This window comes from Parasteatoda tepidariorum, chromosome 7, assembly GCF_043381705.1.
Source record: "Parasteatoda tepidariorum isolate YZ-2023 chromosome 7, CAS_Ptep_4.0, whole genome shotgun sequence".
NCBI classification, from domain to species: Eukaryota; Metazoa; Arthropoda; class Arachnida; order Araneae; family Theridiidae; genus Parasteatoda; species Parasteatoda tepidariorum.
Genome location: NC_092210.1, coordinates 48331504 through 48357748, shown reverse-complemented (window position 1 = coordinate 48357748; position 26245 = coordinate 48331504). Strand labels below are relative to the sequence as shown.

The 26245-nt window shown below is 29.1% G+C and overlaps 1 protein-coding gene across 2 annotated transcripts in view; it reads right to left on the bottom strand.

The window, feature by feature from the left end:
* Positions 1-26245, bottom strand: part of LOC107437431 (uncharacterized) — a 418583-nt gene that overhangs the window by 20319 nt on the left and 372019 nt on the right. For both annotated transcript variants that reach the window (XM_016049433.4, XM_016049432.4), the window contains exon 3: positions 10363-10434. In XM_016049433.4, coding sequence (XP_015904919.1) covers positions 10363-10434 — 72 coding nt within the window. The remainder of the gene's footprint in view (positions 1-10362; positions 10435-26245) is intronic.

Genomic DNA, 26245 nt, shown 5'->3' with positions numbered 1-26245 from the left:
GTTGTAGAAAGTCAGTTACGGCGATAAGCCGTAGTCATCAAAAATAAGAAGTTTGAATATAGGTCATCAACTTAAGATTTGCCTGCATGCAAAATAATGTGTCTGGTGCCATCATCTTTGATATGCGGAAAGCAGTTGTTGTTGCACAGATCTTCGATAAAATATTGTCATTGTTATTTTGCCGTATTTCACAACAGCGTCACTTTACAGGAACTAATCCGAGTAAAAGTTTGGTTCTATGGCAGAAATGTTAGATTAATGGAATAAAAATCGGTGTAGGCAATACCGGGCTGTGGCATTTAACCCTAAAAAACATTAGTGTAGGGTATACCGAACAAATGTATTCGGGGCAGTGGCATTTAACCTTTAAAAACATCAGTGTAAGGTATCTCGATACAGAGATTGCTCTTACCAATTAAGCATAAGAAACACGTGATTCCACAGCAATCGTGGCTACCATAATTATCAGATTTATTTTTTAGTTTTGACACGTGAACAGAACCCATTTAGTTCGAGCTTTGCTTCGGCACAAAATGAATTTTATTGAACTGGTTCATCCGTGCAATAGATGCTCCGGTTGTTACAACCTATCAGCCTATAAAGTCCTTGTTTTTTTATTGTTATTTTTTTATTATTTCTTTTAATTCAATTATATACTCTACTCGGAATCTTCCATTTCCCACTCAGTTACATATTTATCAATATAAATCTATTAGTGTCTAAATTTGAAAAGTGTTCTGTTTTTAAGTATGGTATTTTGACGTAGCAAAATGCAAGATTTTGGTTTGCTAATGCTGTGTTAAAGTTGGAAGAGAGAGTACCGTCGCTGACTTCGGAAAGATAGTGAAGTTTAAAAAATATAACTCTGAGCAAAGATTCATTCATGCTACATTGGTATGGTTAGAGCCCATAAAACATATGCTGGCTTGTCGGTGTGGTTGTACACTATCTACCAATAAGTATTTGGACACTTATGCAAATTACTATATCTGCGGTCCTGAAATACGTCACGTTCTACGCGAGTATATATCGTGTAGGGAACAATATCGGCATTAGTCCCATGCAAGATGCCTACTGCACTATTTTGGATGACAATGTGCTTCCTACGTTGTGGCAGTTTTACAGGGTGGACCCCTGTTACTACCAGGATGACAATGTGGTTAATCGAGTGGACTGGCCTGCCCAGAGTCCAGACCTGAACCCTATCGAGAACCTCTGGGACGAGTTGGATCGCCGAATTAAAGGGTGTACTACCCGTCCAAAATCGTTGAAGGAACTTATATGTCTTCTTCAAGCCGAGTGGAAGAAAATACCACTAGCTGTAATTGCCTCTGGTGGAGGCTCTACCAACTATTGATTATGAATAAAGTTTGTTTTACTTTTCAATCACACGTGTCCAAATACTTATTGGTAGGCAGTGTATAAGCAACCTAACTTAGATACCTTGTATTTTGTATTACGTGTAAAAGCTTGAAAGGAGAGTTCTTATGAACTATCCCGCATTTGAAAATTAGAAATTGCTTCTAAATTTTTATGGATCATTATTAGGTATCTTTCCATCAAATCGCCATAATTAGATTACGAAAGATGTTTTCTTAAAAAAGAGAGTAAGAAAAGTAATTTTTATCAGCACGAAAATTGAAACATCGAGATTCAAATTGAAGAATAACGTGCATTGGCCAATTATTAGAGGTAATTACGGTTTTGTTCAGTAATAAAATACTTAAAAAAAGTTGCATTAGTTTTGATAATAATATAGCGTGAATAAAACAATTTATTTTTTTCATAAGCTCGTGTAGGGGCACTATTAGTTTTATGCAAAACAAATATAAGATAACGACAATGCCGAAGTGAAAGAAGATTATGGAGTTAATGAATCGGTTACTCACGCTAAATTAACTTTTTGCCGAGCAGTTTTGAATGCTAATGGTTAATTATATTTATTCTAGAATAGTCAGAATGGTTCTGGTGGTCGATATATTTACGGATTTCAAATCTAATCTTTATTTGTTTAAAAGATAACAAATGGGTATCTTTGAAAACGGTAATTGAATTCTTTCGAGCAAAGTGTTTGCTTTAATTATTATTCATCGGATTTCAATGATGTGAAAATTCCAAGGAATGAGAAAATAAATTATACGTTTTATGTTTTTCATTATCTGAAGCTATTATTTGTTTAAGTAAATTAAAGCAAAATTTTCTTTGATTTAGAGATGTTTATTTTTGTTATTCTTAATGAGGCATAGGGTATTAATTTATTATTAATTGATCTTACTACACGCTATTTCATTTTACGTACTTTTCTTTAAGCAATGTAGATGATTATTTTTGGTCGAGATTTAGATGACTTTTTTTTGATTATTTTTTACTAAAGAAAACATGATATGCTTTTTAATTTTAGTTTTTTAATAGATTGATTCAATTTCAGTAATGTGCATAAGTATGTATTTATTTCGAATACTATATTTATCAATTATTCAATATATATTTTAATAACTAAACCATAAAAATATAAACGATGATATTACTAATGTAAAAGGTATCTTTATATCGTCTTGAATCAAACTCCTGCGATGACAACGACAATTATCTGTAATATTGTAGATGCTTTAAAAGTCAAAGAGTAAAGATGCCGAACAAAGAATAAAGATGGCGAACACAAAGAGCTGTCGAATACGTAGCCAAAATTTTAAAGCTTCTTAAATATCTCAGCATCTTATATATCGTCGTAATGACTTCATTTTAAAATTAAATTTTTAATTCCCTGGTGACGTATGATTCACATTTTCAACCAATTATTTCATTATATTTTTTTTTCTCTTTCTTTTTGCTACCACGTAGATTTTTTTCCGATAATGTACTAATCTATTTTGCTTAATTTTTATTAGTACTAGAAGTACTTTTTTAAAATTAACACTTCATTTTAAATAATTGTCAAGTTTTTTTTGCCGAATCTCCGAACTATAGCCAGTTAGCGGATAAGAATTTAAAACATTTCGCTATATTTAAATTACTTGGTGAGAAACGTCTGACATATCATATTAACGTACACCTATTTCTATAAGAATAAACAAACAAGTTATTTATCTTCTTAAATGCAAAGTTTCTTTTCTGGTATGGGATTTAAACTTGAAGTATTAAAGCTTGTAACAAAACTTGTTCTAAATAATATCAGTTTCAAACTATTCTCAAACTTTTTAATCTTCCTATTGACTTCTGTAAAGTTTTGTTTCATTTAATTTAAAAATGGTTCAAATTATTCAATTACTTACAACCGAAGAAAAGAACATTAAATTATTAAAATACATTATTTAAGCAAATAGCATTAAATCTAATTATATTCAACGTCATTATATTTAATGCCGTCTTTCTCAAAACATTAACTTTTGGCCTTAGAAAACTGAACTAAGAATTTTTTTTTTTTAAATATTAGTTTCGGAATACCTTAAAGAAAAATAAATTTTTTGAAGCTTAAAAATTAAATAATGTAAGGAAATAAATTGAATTGTTTGGTAGAAAAATAAGAACTTAGACGTAGAAGTGGCAGATGCATTTTCTACGTTATTTTTTTCTAAAAAAGTATAGTTTCTTGAAAGATTTTTAAGTGATATTGCCATTAAAAGAGAACAAATCTAAATGAAGAAAACTGAAAATTCCTCATTGGTTTTTGAGACTCTTTTAATATTCTTTATTCCATTTTATCTTCTAAAATTTCATTAAAATGGATAAGAAAGATTCTTTTTTGTTCACTTTACATTCCAGCATGCATAGCCTGTTTTCAGGCTATAAGCTTTTTATATAGTTCTTAAGACTCAATTAGTTTTCTCACGAGAACAGCAGTTTTACAATTTAGAATAAAGAAAAAAAAGGGAACATTTTCATTTTGAATTTGAAATTTAATATATTTTGAAGTTCTATTGATTTTTCTTGACTTTATATGTCTTTTGAGTTTTTAATAAATAGAATTGAAATCGAAGTTTTGGACGTATGTGTGCTTTAAAGTCTTTTGTTTTAGTTGTACTTTTGATTAAATGTTTACAAGAATTTCTTTTTTCGATATCTTTAAATTGCCTTTTTTGAAAGTACAGGATTACAAAATTAGGCAAATTAAATTTTAAGACAATAAGTTAAATTTTAATTAATTTTAAGACGAATTTTTTCAGAAACACAAAAATTCCTGTTTTTTCGATTAAGTCGAACATATGCCTATTTTTCTACTCAATCATACGTTGCTTGGTGCTTTTTTGCAGAAGCTGTGCCAGTTTTTGTACGTTCGTGTCATACCAGCTCCCTGTTATGTTTCTTAATTTAAGGAGCAAATGGAACTAGTTACTGTGTGCTAAGTCTGAATTCTAAGAGTGGTTGGGGGTATGTTCCATGAAAGCTGTTGCAGCAGGTGACTGTTTTACGTTTTTGTTTAGCAATCCTGTTCTCCTGTTTTCTACTATCATTGCTCGTCTGAATTTTTTCAATGTTTTATATTACTTGGACCTATTCAACTTTTTAAAAAAATTGTATTTCTCAGGAACAATTCGACCGATTTCGTTCAAATTTTGTATTTTGCATTGCAAATTACATTCTTTAAAATTATGTAAAAGATTTTATACTTAACAATTCAAAAAATCTTTGACTATTATTATATAAAATAATAAATAAAAAAAATATTTACTAAAAGGTATTTTTTGCACGAAATTATCTTTGGATAAACAAATTTTATAATTTTGTGTAAAAATTTATCAATTCGTTTAAATTTTTTTCCAGATAAGGCGAAATACGTAAATTAAGGGAATCCAAATTTTGGAGTGCTCTCCTGGCCTAACTATGGGGACTATATTTCCCAGATTGCGGTTACCCCTTATGACTTGGGGGTCAGAAATTTGAATCTGTCGAAAAAAGGGAATGTTTATTCAGAGAAAGTAAGTTTTTGTGTCTGATTTCGTAACTTTAAATATCGTATAATTATCATATTTAATATCTCACCCTCGAACCATTAAGATTGAAAGTTTGAACGCGAAGATCCGGTCATTAAATCAAAAGTTATTCAGAGTGGTCCGTTTATTCTTTTGCGCTCTGTAAATTAAGACTTAACGCACGCGACGTTGGTGCTGGAGCTGTTCTATGCTAAACTTAACACCAGACGTGCTCTGAAATTGTGAGTTTTCGGAAAGGGGCGACCAGCACGTTTAATATTCAATCAGAAGTACCATAAAATACCCTAAAGTTTGTTGAAAATCACCAAAAAGGCTAGATTAGGCAAATAAATGACACTGAATTGACAGAAAAAAAAAGAAAATTAGTTATATTTTATAATACCTAAATATTATTGAATTAGATTAGATAAATAAAAATTTTATTAGACATTGTTTTAAAGTATTATGTTTAAAACATGCTCTTGCCAATAGAACTTACTTTGATAATATTGCTTCATTGTTACGAATAATAATTCGCATTCTGATTCGTACTTTTGTTGATTAATAGTACTTAATATTTCTGATTTTTACTTAAAATAAAAGTGTTAATGTAGATATAATGTTGTTTCGACATTATGTCAAAATGTCGTTTATGTTACTTTCGACAGTTCAACAATCAATACATCACGTTTTCATTAATATATAATCGTTTTATAAAAAATGTTCGAGCATGTTCTACTAATAAGCCCTGTCGGGCATGTAAGACTAATAAACCCTGTTTCATCTGAGGAAACTTTTTTGTTAGTTTAGTGTAGGGATGACAACCTTTTTGAGTGAAGGGCCACTTGCACAGCTGGTTGACTAACGAAGGACCCCAGGCATATTTAGTCATGATAGCGGCAAATATGTTAATTTTTATGTAAACATTAGTGTTCTAAACACTTAATTTTTTTACCAGTAAACTTAGAAAACATATTTGCAGAAAATTAAATGCTTTCAATTACTGAAATTCCATTAAAAATAATACTTTTTAAAAACAATTCTCCCTTTTTATCAATAAATGAGATTATATACATATATATATATATATATACACACACACACACATTTTTTATGAGGAGGGCGCAGCAGCTGCAAATGAATTGATATACAGTCTTGATCTGAAAATATTTATGTANATATATAAAAAAAAAAAACTGTTATGCTCACAGAATGAAAGCGTAGAAATAGTACATTCATACTTTAATGAGTAATAAATATTTTAATTAATGAAAAATTCATAGAGTTTAAACAAAAAACAAAAATAAAAACAATATTACAGTACGAAATAAGATTTAATATTTATTTGGTATACTTCATGTATTATTTCTATTTCTCGAAATATTAAAGGTTTCATGCTGCAATAACATTGTATTTAAATATCGGGATATTGAATGCATGGCGATAACTACCGAAGCAAAGACGGAAAAATAACTTATATTTACGAGGAAATATGTTAAAACTTTTTACTTTGTACGTCTGCATTTTGATTCAAAATCTTTTAAACATTTAACATGAGCATAGGTTTATAAAAACAACGGGAGGATTGAGTCCGAATTACTCAGATAATAGAGAGCTCACCTAACACTGTGAATAACATAACATGCGAATAGTTTTAAACGAATAACGTACCATTATAAATGCCGTTATTTTGTTTAAGTTACTCAAGCCCGTTATGTTAATTTTTTCTCATTTTTAACCAGTGCGCTCTTACTAATTCCGAAAATGATTCAACACGTCAATTTAAAGAAAAGCCGCAGTTTTGTGATAATGAATGCGTTTGTTTCAACTCCAATACTGCATAGCAAAAATTGAGAATTCTTCATTGACATTTTTATCTATTAGGCACATTTAATTATTACTTATATAATCTTATTACTGATATTTAGAATGCTGAAATTTTACCTTCTGACTGGAACACTGCCATTATGTGCCCAATATATAAAAAAGGTGATACCATGGTTTGTTCTAACTACAGAGGTATAAGTTTGCTATCTACTACCTACAAAATCTTGTCAAACATTTTATTTGAGAGACTTATACAGTATATAGACCCTCAAATTGGAAACTACCAATGTGGTTTTCACAAGGGAAAATCTACTAAAGATCAAATATTTGCACTTGGACAAATTTTAGAGAAGACCAGGGAATTTGGTATTACCACACATCATCTCTTTATTGATTTCAAAGAAGCCTTTGACAGTATAAATAGAAATCGCTTGTATGAATCCCTGGTTGAGTTTCAAGTACCACCAAAACTAATTAGACTTGTAGAAGCAAGCATGTCAAACACCGTATGCAGAGTCAAACTTTTGGGATCTTTATCTGAAGAAATTAAAGTAAATAATGGAGTCAGACAGGGAGACTCCTTATCCTGTCTTCTTTTTAATGTTGCTCTAGAGAAAGTTGTAAGAGATGCTGAAATCAATATCAGAGGCAACATATTTTCAAAATCTATTCAAATATTGGCGTATGTGGATGATTTAGACATCATTGCAAGAACTGTTCCTGCATTAAAAGAAGCTTTCTTTTCTTTGGAGCTTGCTGCTAGGGATATGGGACTAATCATCAATACCGATAAGACCAAATACATGCCTGTACTTGCTGAATTAAATTCTAGTGAATCCTATTTGGAGATTGGTTCCCACAGGTTTCAGACTTTTCAGAATTTTACATACCTTGGTTCAATAGTTACTGCCGACAATAACATAGACAATGAGATTCGGAGTCGTCTAATTTGTTCAAATAAGGCTTTTTATGGTTTAAAACGTTTTTTCAAATCATCTCTTTTATCAAAAAATACAAAACTTTTACTCAATAAAGCATTAATTAGGCCAATACTTACGTATGGCTCTGAGACCTGGAATCTAACTCAAGCTGGTGAAAATAAAATTGCCATTTTTGAGAGAAAAGTTTTGAGGCCATCCTTGGTGGGATAAAAATAAATAATTCCCGGAGAAGACGATATAATACTAAACTGTATAAAATCTACAGAGAGCCAGATATTGTGAAATTCATGAAAAATAAATCGAATGAACTGGGCAGCTCACATTTTCAGAAGGAATGATGACTCAAATTTAAAGAAAATCCTACTACACAAACTCCTAACGAACAGGAAAAGAGGTAGACCCAGGCTGAGATGGCTGGATTTAGTTGAGACTGATTTCCTTACTCTAAAGGAGAAAAACTGGCGAACAAGTGTCAAAAGTAGAGAGAAGTGGATTCGAATTCAAAGGAAGGCACTGGCCCATCCTGGGCTGTCTAGCCAGATATGATGATGGTGAGGCACATTTAAAAAAATATTAAATAACTACTTAAATGTCTAAGTTATTTGTCCGTTATTAAGCCCATATAATTCTTTACAGGAAGATGCCACGCGTGGTTTCAAATTACAACTTTGTTTCAAATGAATACTGTGACTCTTAACTGTGACTTTTAACTGAGGCTTTTAACTGTGATTTTTACTGTGACTTAAACTGTGACTTTTTGTTAAAATTTTTTTCTTGGAGAAGACTTTTAAAAGCGCTGTTATTGATTTTTATCTAACTGAAAAATCTCTCCACTTTTTTGAAAGATTAAAAATTATTTTTAGTTATTAGTCTATTTTGAAGTCTAGACTATTCTTTTTTAGAGTGAGGTAATATATGAGTTTAAAATTGGAGTCTTGCTATTTTCTTTTCTTTGATGAAAGATCAATCATCCTTAAGCTATTTGCGAAAGTAGACAAATAGTGAACTACGCACTAAATATTTTATAAAACTTCGATAGAAAATAGGTTTGAGCTCTTTTAACTATAAATAGTAATAACTTTATTCGATCCCATAAAAAATACAAGCATGGTTTTGCAGCTTAAGAGCAGTTATAGTTAAACGCTTTGTATTATAACCAAACTATTCAGAAAGAAAATTATACTCGGCACTTACAGGAATTAGTTTTTAAAATGGAATATACTAGATTTTTTGCTGTTTTCTTATTTTTGAACAATATAAATATTAAATAAGTTTCTTCTAAAATATTTTGAGTATCTAAATCTATATTTATAAACTATTTTTTTTTTAAATTTGAGAACATTTCTCAATTTACTCATAGCAATGACATTTAAGAAATAGTTTTTTTCGTATTAAAAACATCCAAAGAAATGATTAATAAAGTTAAAAGTATGCTTCATTTAATATTCTGGGGTTAAACACATAGCATGTATTTAAACAGTATGTTTAGTGTTGATTGTAAACAATTTAAATTTAAAACAATTTACTTAATTACAGGTACCTACTTACAATTATTTATAAAATGTCTTTTAATTACTCTTAACCTGTTAAATGACCGTTTATCTACAGAAATTTAAATGACTCTGCTGAAAATGTTTAATTTCAATTGTAAGCTGTGTACTTTTACTTACAAGTTAGCATAAAAACAAGTCATTTTTTGCGTATTAAGGCATGAAATATTTTATTTGATAAACTAATGGTAATAATGTATGAAAGATCTTGTACGAATTTTGTTATTGATATTACAAGACGACAAGCATGTGGGTGTTTTGTTTCTTAATTAAGCAATGATTATGATTTTGGGTTAAAACTAAAATGTCCTATTTATTTACTTGAATAAAGCGTTTTGCTTCTACTTGACTATTTACGATAATAAGTTTAATTTACGTTTGATTACTTCTAGGGTTTTTGTCCTATCCAAAACACCTCGGGTGGGTTTTCTTAAGAAAAAACCACTAAAAAAATCTAATAAAACTTGGGTCAAATGTTTTTTTTTAGTTTTCTTATAAACATAATCAAAATGGAAAATAAAGAATAAGATAAAAGAGAAATAGATTTAAGAAATATTTATCTTAAATATATCGATTCTGGAATTTTCAAATCAAAACTAACTAATAGTTTAAAGAGTAATTCTTAAAACTACTGAGAAACTTGTTAAATAAACTGTAGTTCTGTAGTTAGTTGGCCTGCAAAAGACTTACATTATAACTAAAAAAATGAAGCTATAACTTATGAATGTTAACAAATAAATAAAACAGCGAACAGCATATTTCTCTGATCCCAATATTATGATTTTATTCTTACTCAAGGAGTCTTTTATTAATATCAGCATGAAAAGATGGTTCTACATTAAAATTAAAACTTTTTTTATTTTAATTCATAACTTAATTATTATTTTCGTATGAAAGTTTTCTTTTTATTTAAATTGTTCTCTTTTGAATTAGAAATTAAATCTAAAAAGTGTTAAGCTTGGTAATATCTTAAAAAACCCAAAAAGGCCCAATGAAACCCACCCGGGTTGGTTTCCTTTAAAAAAAAATCCTGATTACTTCTGATAGTATTTTGATGTTTTATTACTTTTATTAATATTTTAACGTATGATTATAGTCGGTAATCATGCTTAATTATATAATGTAGTACCATACCTCCTAATGAGTCTTCTCTGGACTGACTTGCTGAGCTCGGAAGATGGTGACTTTCCCACTCTTGTAGGATTTCTGGAAAAGAAAAAACATTCATTAAATTTTAAAGTAAGGTTAAAAATGGAAAATAATAACAGTATTTATTGACAGTTTGACGTTATTTATAGTCACAAATTTTCAGTTATCTTAACCCCTTGACATACGAAGACGTCTGGGAAACGTCATTTGTTTCTTATGTCAAAACAGTAATTGACGTGTCTCAGACGTCTTCAACACAGATATGCCAACTTGCTCCGGACAGCAAATAAATATTTTAAAGTGGTAGTTTATCAATTGTAATTCTTGGTTTAATAAATTCAATTCAGTAGATTTTTAGTCACCACTATTTCTAAATAACTAGTGGGCTGCGCCCCCTGCTCGCTAACCCCCGAAAATTGCTACGCAATCTTATATGGCTTACTTCGCAAACCAAGCTCGCTTCGCTCGCTACTAACTTAGGTACATTGCAAATGCACAAAATTCTAAGAATTCAAAACAATCATTCAAATCCATATAAAAACTTTTTTTAAAAAAAAATTACATGTTTTAAGTAAATACTAAGTCATTAAAATAAATTTGAAATTCAATTAATTTTGAATTTGAGTCAAATAAATGACATGTAATTCGTTAAACCTATTAGAAATGTGCTATAGTATAAAATCTTAAGATAAAATTTCTAAAACTGATATCTCTTTAAAAAGGTTAAAATTTTTGGCTATAATTAAGTCTATTAAAAATTGAAATAAGTGAATTGCAATGGAAAAACCTGCATAAGCAAACAAATTCTAGTAAAACAAATAAATTCGTGTTATAAAAAAAAATCGTCAAATAAATTCGTGAAAAAGAGCTTTCGACAAAATACTAAAATAGAGATCTATCGACAAAGACTACTCACTTCTGCCTAGCTTATGCTCTCTCTGGTTATTTCAGTTTCCGTTTTTAAAGCGGTATAGGTTGAGCCATCGCAGCTAGATTTGGCATGCGACATTTTTAGCGGCAATCATTGGTCGATTTTCTAGCGTTGCCGTTCGGGGAGTTGTAAAGAGGCTTTTTCGTCGCCGTGTAAGAGAAATATATATATGAGTCGCTCAGAAGCCAATGCGGTTAAGTCCAAAACACAACAATTGAGAAAATTAATGTTTTTTGATACATTAGTTTTTAAAATTCCTGGTTTATTAATTTAATTAGAAAAGTGTATAAACTCTTTTTTCGAGGTGTAAACTCTGCAAGAAAACAAGATATATACAGGATGTGTAAATGAAAACGCAGTATTTATTGAAATAATGACAGCATCTTAGAAATTTTAGGACTTATACCTTTTGGCAGCTGAAAAAGATAAGAAATATATATAGTCTACTAGCATAAACGAACTTCAATTTTTCACAATCATCACTAAATACAGTGACTTATAGAAAATAAACTGTTGGATTATTTCAAAAATTGTTTTTTACTTCAAAACTAAAGTGGCATTTTTCTTTGTTTTAGTAAATGAAAAAAAAATTTAAAAAAAATAAAAAATACCACATTTTAAAAAAAATACTACGAAAAATACCATACCCCTTTTTTTGGTGAAAAAATAATACCGTAGTATTAAAAATACTACGTCTGGCAACCCTGGTTACCATGAATTTCCTGTTTTTCAGTGTTACCAACAAATATCGAAAGAAGAAGAATAATTTAATTTTTATTTCANAATACTACCGTAGTATTAAAAATACTACGTCTGGCAACCCTGAGTTACTATGAATTTCTTGTTTTCCAGTGTTCCCAACAAATATCGAAAGAAGAAGAATAATTTAATTTTTATTTCAAAGTTTATGTAAAAAAATATTGATAAAAGGTGGACTTATTCACAATGGCTTCTGAAATTATTATACAATATATTCAGAAGCTATTAAAAAAAGGACTGTCTGACCTAGAAAAAAGTAACCAACGAGTAAATCCTTTAATAACTAAGAAGATTATTATTTATTTCATCAAAATTTCCAAAAATCAGAAAATGTCAAAAAATGGACTTAACCGCATTGGCTTCTGAGCGGCTCATATAGATTCGTAGGCTTATATAATTCACCACTTTATAGTAGTTATGTCATGCTATACCTTTTAAAAAGCAAGCAAAAATAGTCAAATATTTTCAAAATTTAGTTTGCAGTTATTTGTCGTTTTTTTAAAATTATTTTGGCGTGTCCGGAGCAGTTGGCATCTCTGTCAACATTCCGTTACGAATTGTTGTTTACGGTGCAATCAAAGATCATTTCTGCATCAAGAAATGATATATCAAGGGGTTAATAGTTTTCATTTAAAGTATAAACACTCCTGTGTTTGGTTTCAATATCCACTCTATACGTTTTTTATTCGTGCACGTGTGCGTTATGAATATATGTTATTGTTAAGAGAAATCTAGTTTGCAATAATTTAAAAGCTTTTCTAAGAAACGGTTTATCAATGAATGTGGTTGACTTGTTTATTAGAGAGACGTAGAAGTCAAGAGATGAAGGATTGATATTAAATAATAATAACTATTCCTCCACGCGAATTGTTCAGAACTATATTTTTCTTACAAAGTTAAAATATAGCCAATAGCTAAGGTCTCTTTCTTGTATGAACTCTCCATGAAGATGTACCAACAGTATGTTGAATAATCTATATATATATTTCTCTTACAAGGCGACCAAAAAAAAGCCTCATTACAACTCCCCGAATGGCAACGCTAGAAAATTGACCAATGATTGCCGCTAAAAATGTCACATGCCAAATCTAGCTCAGGTGGCTCAACCTATAGCGTTTTAAAAAACGGAAACTGAAATAACCAGAGAGAGTATTCTCACCAAATACTATTAAGCTAGGCAGAAGTGAGTAGTCTTTGTCGATAGATCTCTATTTTAGTATTTTGACGAAAGCGCTTTTTTTTACGAATTTATTTGACGATTTTTGATTTATATCACGAATTTGTTTTACTATTGTTATTAGTTATTCATTGAAAAATGAGTCTCAGTCGTGCTGTTACGCTTTAAGATTTTATACTATAGCACATTTCTAATAGGTTTAACGAATTACATGTCATTTATTTGAATTCAAATTTATTTTAATAACTTAGTATTTACTAAAATGATGTAATTTTTTTTAAAAAAAAGTTGTTATATGGATTTGAATGATTGTTTTGAATTCTTAGCGTTTTGTACATTTGCAATGTACCTAAGTTAGTAGCGACCGAAGCGAGCTTGGTTTGCGAAACAAACCATATAAGATTGCGTAGCAATTTTCGGGGGTTGGCGAGCGTTAGCGAGCATTGGGCGCAGCCCACTAGTTTCTTATATTTAATGACTTCCGCTGATACAACTATTAATGCATTGTTATGTTATTAAATCTACATAAATAAAACAGAATGTTTATATGTGTGTGTGTATATTTGTATCTTAAAAATATACGAAATCACATCCGATTCGCACCCACCACAGTGCTGACTTAAAAATATCCTTAGTGATAAAAATGATCATATGTTAGAGTCTTCTTGTCGTCAGGCTAACCGCGGGTGGTTTCCGTGGTTTTCTTCTCCATATAACGCAAATGCGGATTAGTTCCCTCATGAAGTCCTCCATGAAGGGAAATTTCTTACGATGCTTGATCCAGGAGTTCCCTAGCCTTCTGGATTAAGTCCAAAAATCAAGGTTACGGAGTTGAACATCGGTAGCTGTAAACTCAAATTTGGGTCGGCTTCAACGACAGTTATGAAACAAAATGCCAGTAGAATGGACCAAGGTGGCTTAGGGGATAGGGGAATCGCCTCCAAATGAAATGATCCAGGTTCGATTCTCAGTGGTGGCTAGGTGATACGAATTCTGCTCCCGGCTCGCACCGACCACAGTGCTAAAAAGCTGAATTAATGGAGAAATAATATTTATTCGTAAATGAGAATCGTAAAATATTTCCAGATTATTGTTATATAAATATAAATTGAAATAAAATATAATTATATTTTTTTGATGAAGATATATTGGTTTATTTAATGGAGAAAAGGTGACTTAGAGAGTTAGATTTGACTAAGAGAACCATAAAAATATCTCAGTTTTATTATTGACGAAAATTATGCTTAATTAATTTTAGTACTATGTAATACTGATATAATATTAAATGGAGTTTTTCAATAGGCACTAAATGTACCATTATTGGTATTAAAATATCTTCTATAGGTATCGTGGAAATAGTTTTTTTACGACCTATGCAAATGAGTAAGTACCGTCGAAAAATGTTGATTAAATTAACTTTTTACTATCAGGAATTGACTTTGAGCTACAGATTTATATTCTACTTTGACTTCGAGCTATTATGCCAAATGATTCTGAATATAAAAAAAACCAAACTCCCTGGCATTACAGTCCATGTTGGATGGCCTCACCAACAATAGGTGATTCTGAATATAGTTAATCTTTATTTTAATGGAAATAACTTGTTTCTAATGTAATCTAATAACGTAAAGCCACCGAGATGGGTAACAAATAATAATAAATAAAAAAAATGGAATTCTTTTAGCTTAATTATCTGAATCGATCTAATTAATTGTCTTTCAGTTTCATGCGTGTTTTCGCAGTGTTGATCAATACCGATTTATTGCTTATTTACTTTTTTTCCACTCCGTTCGAGAAACGAGTTTTCAGCTAGTCATCAAATATAATTCAAAGTTAACTGAAATCAATATGGAAAAATAATTGAAAATTATTCACTTTGACCTAATTGCTTGCAAAAATCTTAACTCGTAATGATCAATGTAATAAATATTTCGTCTGTGTGTGCTAATGGAAAATATTGTGCTTTGAATTCAATAATTTAAGTGCATGTCACTTTTCTTGAATTTTTTTTAATTTTATATAGTGCACCACTGTCCAGTTCTTGTAATCGAGATAAATTTGTTTAAAAAAATAGTACCTTGCCGCAATTGATGTTGATTTGGTAAGTACAGCATACATCTAATTCATTTTATTTTAAAACTTCAATTAAAATTACTTTGGGCAAAATTTAAATGATAAAAGCTGAGCTTGGCAGACAAATTAAAAGTCAAGTCTCCTTAGACTTCATAATCTTACAGAATCGAAGATTTATTTCATAATTTTACAGTTAGTCATTTGGCGATGTATTTGGAATACCTAGGATAAGTTTTCTATGCAATTTTGGGTAGTATATATCGGTAGGTAGTGATATGGACTAAGTCGGTTAACAACGATCAGGTTGTGCGTCTATAGTCGTCCAATATACTTGTATTCCATAAATAGCGTTTACCAGTCTTAAAATGAAAATGGGCAATTATATAAAATCTTCCGACTGATAAAAAAATAATTTCTAAGTTTTGAAGACGACTTGCGTGGCTCCATCTAGTTTAATCAAAAGAAACTAGGTAAGCAAATAATATGTAAAAACAAAACCATAAACAATGCTTCTTCCCTTATTCATATTATTAAGAATAACATATATATGCTTGAATGTTCAACACAAAATTTTGAAATAAATTTAATAAGTGTTAGACTAAGGAAAGGCATGTTTTATTATATTGGTAGTCGTTAATTTTTTTGTTACTCTGAACTTCGGATATTTTTAATTATTGATCGCTATTCTAATGGCGGAATTGTAAACAACATTCCTTTTCTGAAATTATTTTGATTCTGATGAACATGAACAACCATCTGTTTTGGAGGGTGTCTTAAGAAATTTATTAAGAGCTTTCAAGCTCTTTTCTGACACTAATGAAAAAGAGTAGCAGAACGTGAAAGATGAGTCTGATAACGGCTTCGGAAGAAGGCTCTTAGTTATCTTTAGTATATCGATTACGCAGATAAGTTAACACTCTGTTTATGTGGCAGTTTATTGACATTAGTGCGATGACTTGAAGGCATTAAAACAAAAATATTTCTTATCGGAATTCTCGGAATAATAGAGGAATTTATTGATTCTGTTTCAGTAAACTACTAAACAACTCGTCGGTGAATTTTTTTGTTGTTGACATAACTTGAAATGCATGATTGAAAAAATTAGAATAGCTTAAAATGTGTGCTTAGAAATAGAACGTATAGTGGTATGAAATGCAAATTTTTAAAAATTGGACAAAGCTTTAGATGCGTGTTTAAGAAAATCATAACTCGAAATGCATGCTTAAAAAATTGAACATTGATTAAGATGCGTGTTTAAGAAAATCATAACTTGAAATGCATGTTTAAAAATTTGAACATAACTCAAGATGCGTGTTTAAGAAAATCATAACTTGAAATACGAGTTTAAAAATTGGACTCTGCTGAAGATGCGAGTTCAAAAAAAATCATAGCTTAAAATACGTGTTTGAAAATTTGAACATAGTTCAAGATGCGTGTTCGAAAGAATCATAGCTTAAAATACGTGTTTGAAAATTTGAACATAGCTCAAGATGCGTGTTCAAAGGAATCATAGCTTAAAATACGTGTTTGAAAATTTGAACATACTTCAAGATGCGTGTTCAAAGGAATCATAGCTTAAAATGCGTGTTTGAAAATTTGAACATAACTCAAGATGCGTGTTCAAAGGAATCATAGCTTAAAATACGTGTTTGAAAATTTGAACATAGTTCAAGATGCGTGTTCGAAAGAATCATAGCTTAAAATAAGTGTTTGAAAATTTGAACATAGCTCAAGATGCGTGTTCAAAGGAATCATAGCTTAAAATACGTGTTTAAAAGATGAATACAGCTCAAGATACGCTCTTAATTCCTTATCATATAATTAATTATTATCTTATAATTCATTATCATGTAATTTAACTATACGCTCGTAACTATAGTAATTAACAATTGTAATCAATGATACATATACTATTACAATATATATAAACTAAAATCTTGTTTGCATGCACTTTTAATTATGGACTAAAAAGAATATTTCAGTAAGAGTTGTTGATTTTAATTTCTTTGAGCGGATTTTTTTAATTAGTCATTATACAATAATAATTTGTGATTCGTAAGTGAATAATAAATCGAAACATGAAGTAATTTTTGCTCACTTAATGAAACAAACCAATCAAAAAGTAATTCAAATTAAAATAAAGTAAATAATATATAATTCATAGCTTCGTAGCTAATTTACTCATTTTTTTCGTACTTCGGATATATTCGAATATTTATATATTTTTTCATACTACTCTATAAAATATCGTACAATAGTACCACTCGATTTTAAATAGAATAAAATTTGAATGACTCAATTATGTTTTTTCAAGACATTAAAAATAAAAAAATATTAAGTTTGTGAATCAACTCTGTTTTTGCACTTACTTCAAAGAAAGCACATCAAATCGAAAATTCATTAAAGTACCATCTATTTTTAAGTAGCAACCATCGAATATTATTTCACGGAAAAAAATATTTTATCACAAAATCATTAAAAACTATTGAACAAGATTTGCTAGTGCTCAGAGGAAATGTGTTTTATTAAGCTTAAATTGAATTTGGAAATTTTAAAATCATCAGCTTTCTTTCATTACAAAAACAAATTACTATCCCTCTGGCAATGAAATGAATTTGAATTTTATTCCATTTTTAGAAGAATAAAATTTTTTGGAAAGAAGGTAGAGTAAAAGCATTCATTTGATTCGAAATAAATTTAAAGTCCATTCGCTAAACCAAATGTATGGAAAATTATTTAAATTGCAATTTTTCAGTTAATATAATAGATTATGCATGCTTCGTGTCATCTTAAATTGAAAGTGTGGGCCTGGAAAGGCGTGGTTTATTATTTTAACATGAGTGGTGTATGAAAATATGCTACTTTTTTGTTGCTAAAATTAAAATAATCCGCTCTGTTGTTATATGAAAGACTGAAAAGAAGACATATTTACCCTATTTGGCGTCGGTGGCATCGGAATTACTGTTAATTACTTAAACAGTTTTCAATTTATTAAATATTCACTTAAGAAATACTTCATATTTTAATTAAAAAAAAAACGAAAATAAGTATATTGTATTTATTATAACAGACACTCGTTTTATTTTAAACTATTCATAATATTTTGAAAAATATTATTTGACAATATGATTTCACCTATGGAAAAGACAGAAAAATAAAACATTATCGTTTTCATCTTAAACAAATCTGTTAAATTAATCCTTAAAATTGTCTGCATTCTCCTTGTTTTTATTTTACTTACAACGATAGGGTTGATAAAGTAATTTTTCAACTATCATTATCATCAGAAATGAGCAAGGTAGTAAAAAAAGTAAAATAAATATAACGATTACAAATATTTACAATTACTCGTGAAATAAACAATCAAAGCATTATTTTAAGCAGAAATAAATTGAGCAAAAATGCTAAGAATAATAAATTGAAAATGCAGCAAATATAATATACATTTTTATTTACCAAATTTCAACCCTGTGACTGTTTTTTCTTTGACTTACAAAGCGTGCCAGGGCATAACTTTTACTACAAGTTTCACAAATTTTTGAATTAAATATTGAATCTTAAATTTATTTATCCTACTTTTCATGAAGCCCGAATTTAAGTTTTCAAACATTCTTTTTGCTTTAGTTTCCCCACAACAAAAATAAATGTTATATACAAAAATAAAAAAAACTTCGACGGACTCTTTTACAATTTCTTATTATAAAGAATTATTAAAATTGAAAACTATTATATAGAATTATTACAAGTAATAAGTAAAACTAAGTTTATTGAGATAGAATATTGTTAATTTCTAGACTTATGACAAATATTACTATAATAATTTGATGTTGAGAGCTTTAATATTATGAGAAATTTCAAGTAAATCTACCAGACGTTCACCATTTAAAATATTGTTTCGTATGCTATTGAATATACTCTGCGATGAATGCGTTTTAATAGCATCTTATTTTCAAAGACAAGTTCCAAGTTTGAATTGTTTTCAGATATTTCCTTACAGCTCTAAAAATATTTGTTGCATACGTTTTATTTAAAATACGTTTCAATTTGAAATTAGATTTCCATTTTGAGACAATATTGTCATTTATATTTGAATATAGTTTAAAATGAGGAAATGTTAAATAAAAATCTTTGTCTTAGTACATTTATAATGTAAATGAATTTTTTTTTCATTTCAGCTAGTAATAACAGAAATGTTTTCAATGATTTTAATAATCAAGAAATGTATGGAATACGTTACAAATGCTACTTTTAAAGAAAAGTAAGGAAGAAAAATTGTATTTTCACAAAATCTATGTTTTAATATTTTATGATCAAATAATGTAAACTTTTTATCTACCAGACTATTTGAAACATTCTTTGACAAAAAACGGAAAAATAATTGAAAAAAACCACTGTCTCTATTGAAACATTAAAAAAAATTGTTTTTGGTACCCTTTCAATTTATTTCTTGTTTGCGATAACGTTTCAGCTTTCGTATTCATAAATATTTTTTTTCTTCAAAATTCGGAAAATTTAAATCATTTAAATTTTTTAAAAAAATGCTTTGTTGCGAATGGGGCAGTTAGGACTAATTTTCATTGTTTTTAAATTACGGTATAGAGAGACTTGAATCAAATGGATATTTGTATTCCAAAATCTTGCTTTAAATGTAGTGGAGATATCATTAAAGTAGTTACAAAGTTAGAATTTACAGTAAATTTGTATTTTAAAAAACATAATTTAATTTGCTGTAATTTTCAAAGTAGTGAGTAGGGGAAAAATGAGCACCTCACCTCACTTTTGGGATGAGTCCCTCTGTTGTTGTTGAAGTTGTTCTAAAAGTAGCATTTACCGTCAATTAATATTTTAAAAAAGCATCGAAGGTAATCTAATTAACTTATTTTATCCAGTAATGTTTAAGGAATTTTGAATATGGTAGATATACGTCACAGAAAATGCAGCATTATTGCTATTGAAACTATAAATAAAATTTGCATTTATCTTAAATTTATAATTGAAAAATACAATTAATCAATGAAATTGAAATAAGGTTGGATCCCAAACTTTGGACCAATAAAATATCTCTCTGAATAAAGTTTAGCAGGGATCACTTATAAAGAGGGTTACTTTAATTAAGGTTTTCATGTCCTTTAGTTGTGATTAAAGGATGAGATTTAGATTAAAGAACACTTATTGCTTATTAAAAATTACTTACAAGACATATCTAATCGAGACGAACGAGGTGAATCATCTGATTTATAAAAGATTGAAAGATTAATCTGATTTATAAGAGATTAAAGAAGGGAGGATTTTCAGCGAATTCCCGGGTGTATGCTACATAGTATAGATATGTCTTTCAGCTTTATAAATAATTACATTCATGCAAGTATTTCTTACCAAATATATTTCTTTGAAAAATTCGAGAAATAGGAAGAAAAAAAACGTATGTGTTGAAATTAATGAGCGTTATTGTATATGTTATGGATTAAAGTAATAAATCTAATTATTATTAGCAATAACCGGTGATTATTAATAATAACCACGTCATTTTGGTAAAAGTGATAAATTGTGCACATTTATCACGTTTACCGATCATTATCAATAACTGACAATGAAGTTTGATCAGTGAGATTAATTTGGCATAATTTATTGAAATTTCAACTCTTACGTAATTTTTACACCTTTATGTTCTGTGATAACATATCAGTCATTGTGTAGCGATTAGTAGAGTTAAAAAAATTAAGGACTACGTGAAATACGATTTTTTAGCTATTAATTTAAAATAATAACTTTAAAAGTTAAATTTTTTGCTGTTTTATTTAATATCTATTGATGAATAATAATTTTTAAAATCTTGAGTTTATAAATTTTTATATCATTACAATCACTGAAAATATTATCTTAGGGAATACGGCTATTATTAATAATCGCTGTTTATTATTATTAATGTCAGATTAATCAAGAGTAGTGAGGTCATTCCAAGGTTTACCCTACATGAAAGTTTTTTAGGCTTAAGTACTTTGCAGTATATCTTACTCTGATGTTCTTTCAGGTGAAGCGCCACAGCCTGTTTTTTATTAATTGCCATTATCTGGTGCACATTGCCCAGATTACACTGATGTTGCACATTACACATTGCACATTACAGTGATGTTTTATTAAGGTTAAGTACCACTGTCGAGTATGTTTTTTTAAGTGCCATTGTCCAGTATATCGTACACTGATATTTTTTCAGGTTAAGTGCCCCTGCCCGGTACAAATTAGCTCGGTATACCCTATACTAATGTATTTTTTTAAGGTTAAGTGCCTTAAGGAAAACTTAAAATGAATCAAAACCGTTTAGCACAAAATATTCGTACATATAGTACAATAATAATAAATTAAGTACATTGACAGTAATATATACATCAGAAACTGCTTTTTTGAATTCAGCTTTGTTGCTATCAAAGTTATAAGTAAAGTTAGTATTTACCGTAAAATTGGAAACAAGTAATTTCATTGATGGAGACACGCAATAAATCTTTGTTTTATTTGATAAATAAATTGGTCTAGAAGATCTAAATTCTGTATTTATATTAATTGACCTTCGCAATGATTCATCAGATTAAGAAAAAGATTGGAGATCCTTGACATGTAAGTTTTAATGGCTTTAATTATTTAAAAAAATTTATCATCGAAGTCGGTGATTGTTGAACATCACGAATATTATTTACCATAAATATTCTGAAGCTATGTAGTTGTTTTTAGTTAATGTATTCGTTTAAAAACGTGAAAAATAAAATTGTTTTCCTAGCTTGTGTTTAAAAAGCTTAATAAATTGCATTTTATTTACATATTTAAAACTTTATTTTTATGTCCATAAACCGAAGTTAAGTAAATAGTTCACGTGAATTTTTTTTTTCTTCTCTCTTTTCTCGAAATTTCGCTTTTGGGTATCTATTTAAATGACTTAGAGTTTGAAAAAATGCATTAACTTTAAGCAAAACTGTAAAATAAAATTGTTCACTCTAAATTGTTTTTGAAATTACGGCGCAAAAAAAATTTACTTGACTGATTTTATTATTTAATTTGATTTCTTTATTTTCATTAATTTGAAGTTACTGTATAATTCCTGTTCAAAATTTATTTTATTTTAAAAAAGAATTCTTTTCCATGGTTGAAAGGTATTATTTCGAGTAGTGCTAACGAAAGATAAATCATATGTATATATTTTAGCAATTTTTTTTTCAAATTTCTTAATAATAAACTAAAAAAAAAAGATTTTTTAAGCATTTTATTTCGGCATCTATCTACATGTTTGATTATTTTCATGTTTATTTTAGCGATGAATTAATTATAAATTGTTAGATTAACTCCTATTTTTAGCAAAATTAAATAAATGTAGAGGTGATTAATGATTTTTCGTTCTCAATTGATTTTACTACAGTGTACAGTAGTCATTACTTCTATTATAAATTTTTTAGAATCAATATCGAGAATCAAATAAAAAATAGTATTAAACATGCAGAGTTGGATGAAACAGTTTGGTAGTTGGATGAAATTATAATGAAAAATATCTTTCACTTTCATTCAATAGACAAACTGGTTTTAATGCTTATAATCTCATCTTCACTGTGCTTAATCATGATAATGTTTAGTCAGGTTTCGATAATTATTTTTGTTCTAATTCACTTAATCAAAGACCCTTAGTACAAATTTTATTAAATTTATTTTATTCAAAGATTAAAGAAAGTTCATAAAGGCCAATGAATAAAGAGCATTCTGAATTTGCATGCCACCCATTCAATAATCGATAATCACAAAAAACTGCACGGTACCTTTCGCCTACTACGTCTTAGACCATGATTCAATTCCCCGTGCTCAAGGCTTGGTGTTTGATCGAGTTGCACTTTAAATTGATGCCGGTTCCCGCATGATTGGGTGATCAGTGTAGAGATCGAGTGGTTCCTATCACCATCTGTTTTCTGGTTTGAATTGTGGTAATATTGTACTGTCTACAGTACTGCCTTCGAATCTTCATCAACGATGAATCTCAGACCGTCGCCTACATCTCGTTAGTTAAGTAAGTAATCCCATGAAATTGAAGTGAAAAGATATTGTTTAAAATCTTCATTTGCTTCCGAAACATACAAATCAGAAATAACAGTCGACATGCTTCATACGCTCAAAAATAAGCGATAATATTTTGACAATGCCAAAATTATTTCCACCCCAGTCACACAAGCTCATCTTGATGTCCTGGAATCTTGCTTTATTCATATAAATGTTGATTCCCTTGTCGATAACATTAGCTTCTCACCACCTCTCCTGGGGGCGCAGAAATGCATTTTACCCTGATTTGCCCTTCTCGGCCACTGTAGTTTTTCCAGTTTTGTTTCTCACTTTTATTTTTCCATTTTTCGTTGGCAACTTTATATTTCAGATTAATTTTGTTTCATTTCATTCATATCTGGCAAGTCTTGAAAAACGGGCGCCTATTTTTCAGTATTTGAAACATGTTGACTGTTATTTCCAGTTTGTATGTTTTTGAAGAAAATGAAGTTTTTAAGCAAGTAATAGCTCGCTAGTTAGTTTTAGCGAGACGTTAACAACAAATAGCCAAACGTGCGCTATGAATATTTATAAGAATAATCAATAAACTAAAACTCTCATCACTATAACCATATCGTTGCAGAGCCTAAATATAAGTACTAGAATTGGAAAGTGTTCTGGTAATACAGCAGCCCATCAATTTGCAGCATTCATATTTATACACACGAGTAATTTATAAGTTTAACTGAAAACTTTGCTTTCTGCTCCTTGCATTTCCTTATTATTTCTCTCAGCTATATTAATATTCACATAGCTTACATGCAAGAACAATAATTCCTAAGCATTTGGCTGGATGAGTAGTTGTTTAGAATATGAAATAGCTGTGTAATATTTTAGTAAATTAATTTTGCATGGTTGTTTAGTCAGTTATATAAACTCATCTCTATGCATACGCCTGTCTTTCACAGGCGGAATGTTGTGTGGAATTAATTCAAATTGTATGTGATGAATGTAGTCTACATTCAAAGGCTAGACAAGTACAGAATTAACAAAAACAAACTCCATTGATGGTTAGCAGAGTTTAGAGGAAAATACGAGTTAATAATCCTGTAATATGTTACCGACTGTTTGAGATGTAAAAAGTCCAGAATTTAAGATATTTCTTTAACTAAAAGTAATGATATTGGTTTTTTTCATAATGTTCGAAAAGTTACTTTTGTATCTTAACTAAAAAAATACAAAAAATTTAATTCTAAATTGACAAAACTTCTTTGAAAAAAAAAACGCGCTTAAAAGCAGCAGAAATTTCAAAAAAAAGAAAGAATAAATGTAGCAACAAAGGAAACAATGGGACTAAAAATAAAATCATGACCACCGAAGCCGACGTCTTCTAAACTCCTCCTCCGACGTCTTCTAAGCTTCTAAATTAACTCCCTCAGTACCCCTGAAGGGGTACTGAGATAGTTAATTTAGGCATTTGCCCTCTCTCTCAATAAAAAAGGTTTTGTTTTATGACTACCGGGCCGGTACCCCCAGAAGACGTCAGCTTCGGTGGTCATAATTTTATTTTTATTTCCTTCGTTTCCTTTATTGCTACATTTCGTTTCTTTAGTTACTTTCAGTTATTTTTGTTACTTTTGTATCTTGTAATGATAAGGTGAGATAAGTTATTTTTTTGGCTTTTCTTTGCATTCAATTTAAAGTGTGGCTGAATCTTTGAATTTTTTTTTCTGTACTATAAATTCTTTTACTTTTACTTAACGATATAGGTAACGATATAGGTCACCGAGGAACATTGAGAAAAAATTATAATATGTTTAGTTTAGATATTTTACTTAATTGTTTCTTTAAAAACTAAAAAAAAAAGAATTTTAAATTTTATTTTATATTTTAAGAAATTAAAAAAAATATGCAATTCGAAATTTAGAAATTAAAATTTTTTTTTCAAAATGCTAATAGCTAAAAATTATAATTTTGTATAATTTTAACAAAAGGAATCAAACATTAATATTAAAGCATAATATTTCCAGTTACGTTAGTTTTTAAAATTTTAAGAAAGTTTCTAAAATGCCTTGCATAAGATTTGAGAATATGCGTTGTATAATATAAACAGTGCAAAAATTCAAAAGAATGCAGGTATTTTTTAAGAAAAGTTTCAAATTAGCGATACAAAACTTCCATACATTTATATGCCAAAGTTTTTTTTTAATGATTTTAATTTATTTCTTCACAAATAAATTAAATTAACGAATTTGATAAATAAATAAAATAAATTTAACATTTTATAGATTAAAAGGTATTCATTACCACAACATTGAGCAAATAGAGTAAATTCTTTATCTAGAAGACAAAAAACACCGTTCGTTTAGTAATTGAATATTAAAGTATTACACATATTCAATACTAAAAAAAACTAACTAATCATTGGGAAACCATTGCTGAACGTAATTATTTGAATTGAGTGTCAAATAAAAAAATTCAAAGCCGATTATTTTTGAAAGAAATCTATCAGTCACTGTCAACTGTAAGTTTTTCCGCTAAAAATAAAATCCCAGCAATATTTTTTTCCTAAAGAATCGATTATTTTCTTCGGCAGTTGTCATATTTCATGTTGAGCTTTTCCAAATACTTTTTTATTCTCTTTGTCAACTGATGATTCTTTCGTGAGCGTTTAGAATATTGGATCAAAGCTGTCATTTTTTTTCTTTCTGTTTTCTTGAACTCTGTTAGTTTTTCTGACAGTAACGACGTTTAGCCCTTGTCAAGGAATCCTTCAAAAACGGATTATCGGATAAAAGTTTTCGAACGACTTTTTCGTTTGAGGAAAAACTGTTCTTACCAGTTCGGGAATTTCATATGAATAAGCTTGTATCTCTATATTAAATCGTGGAGAATGAAAGTTTTACTTACGGTTCATT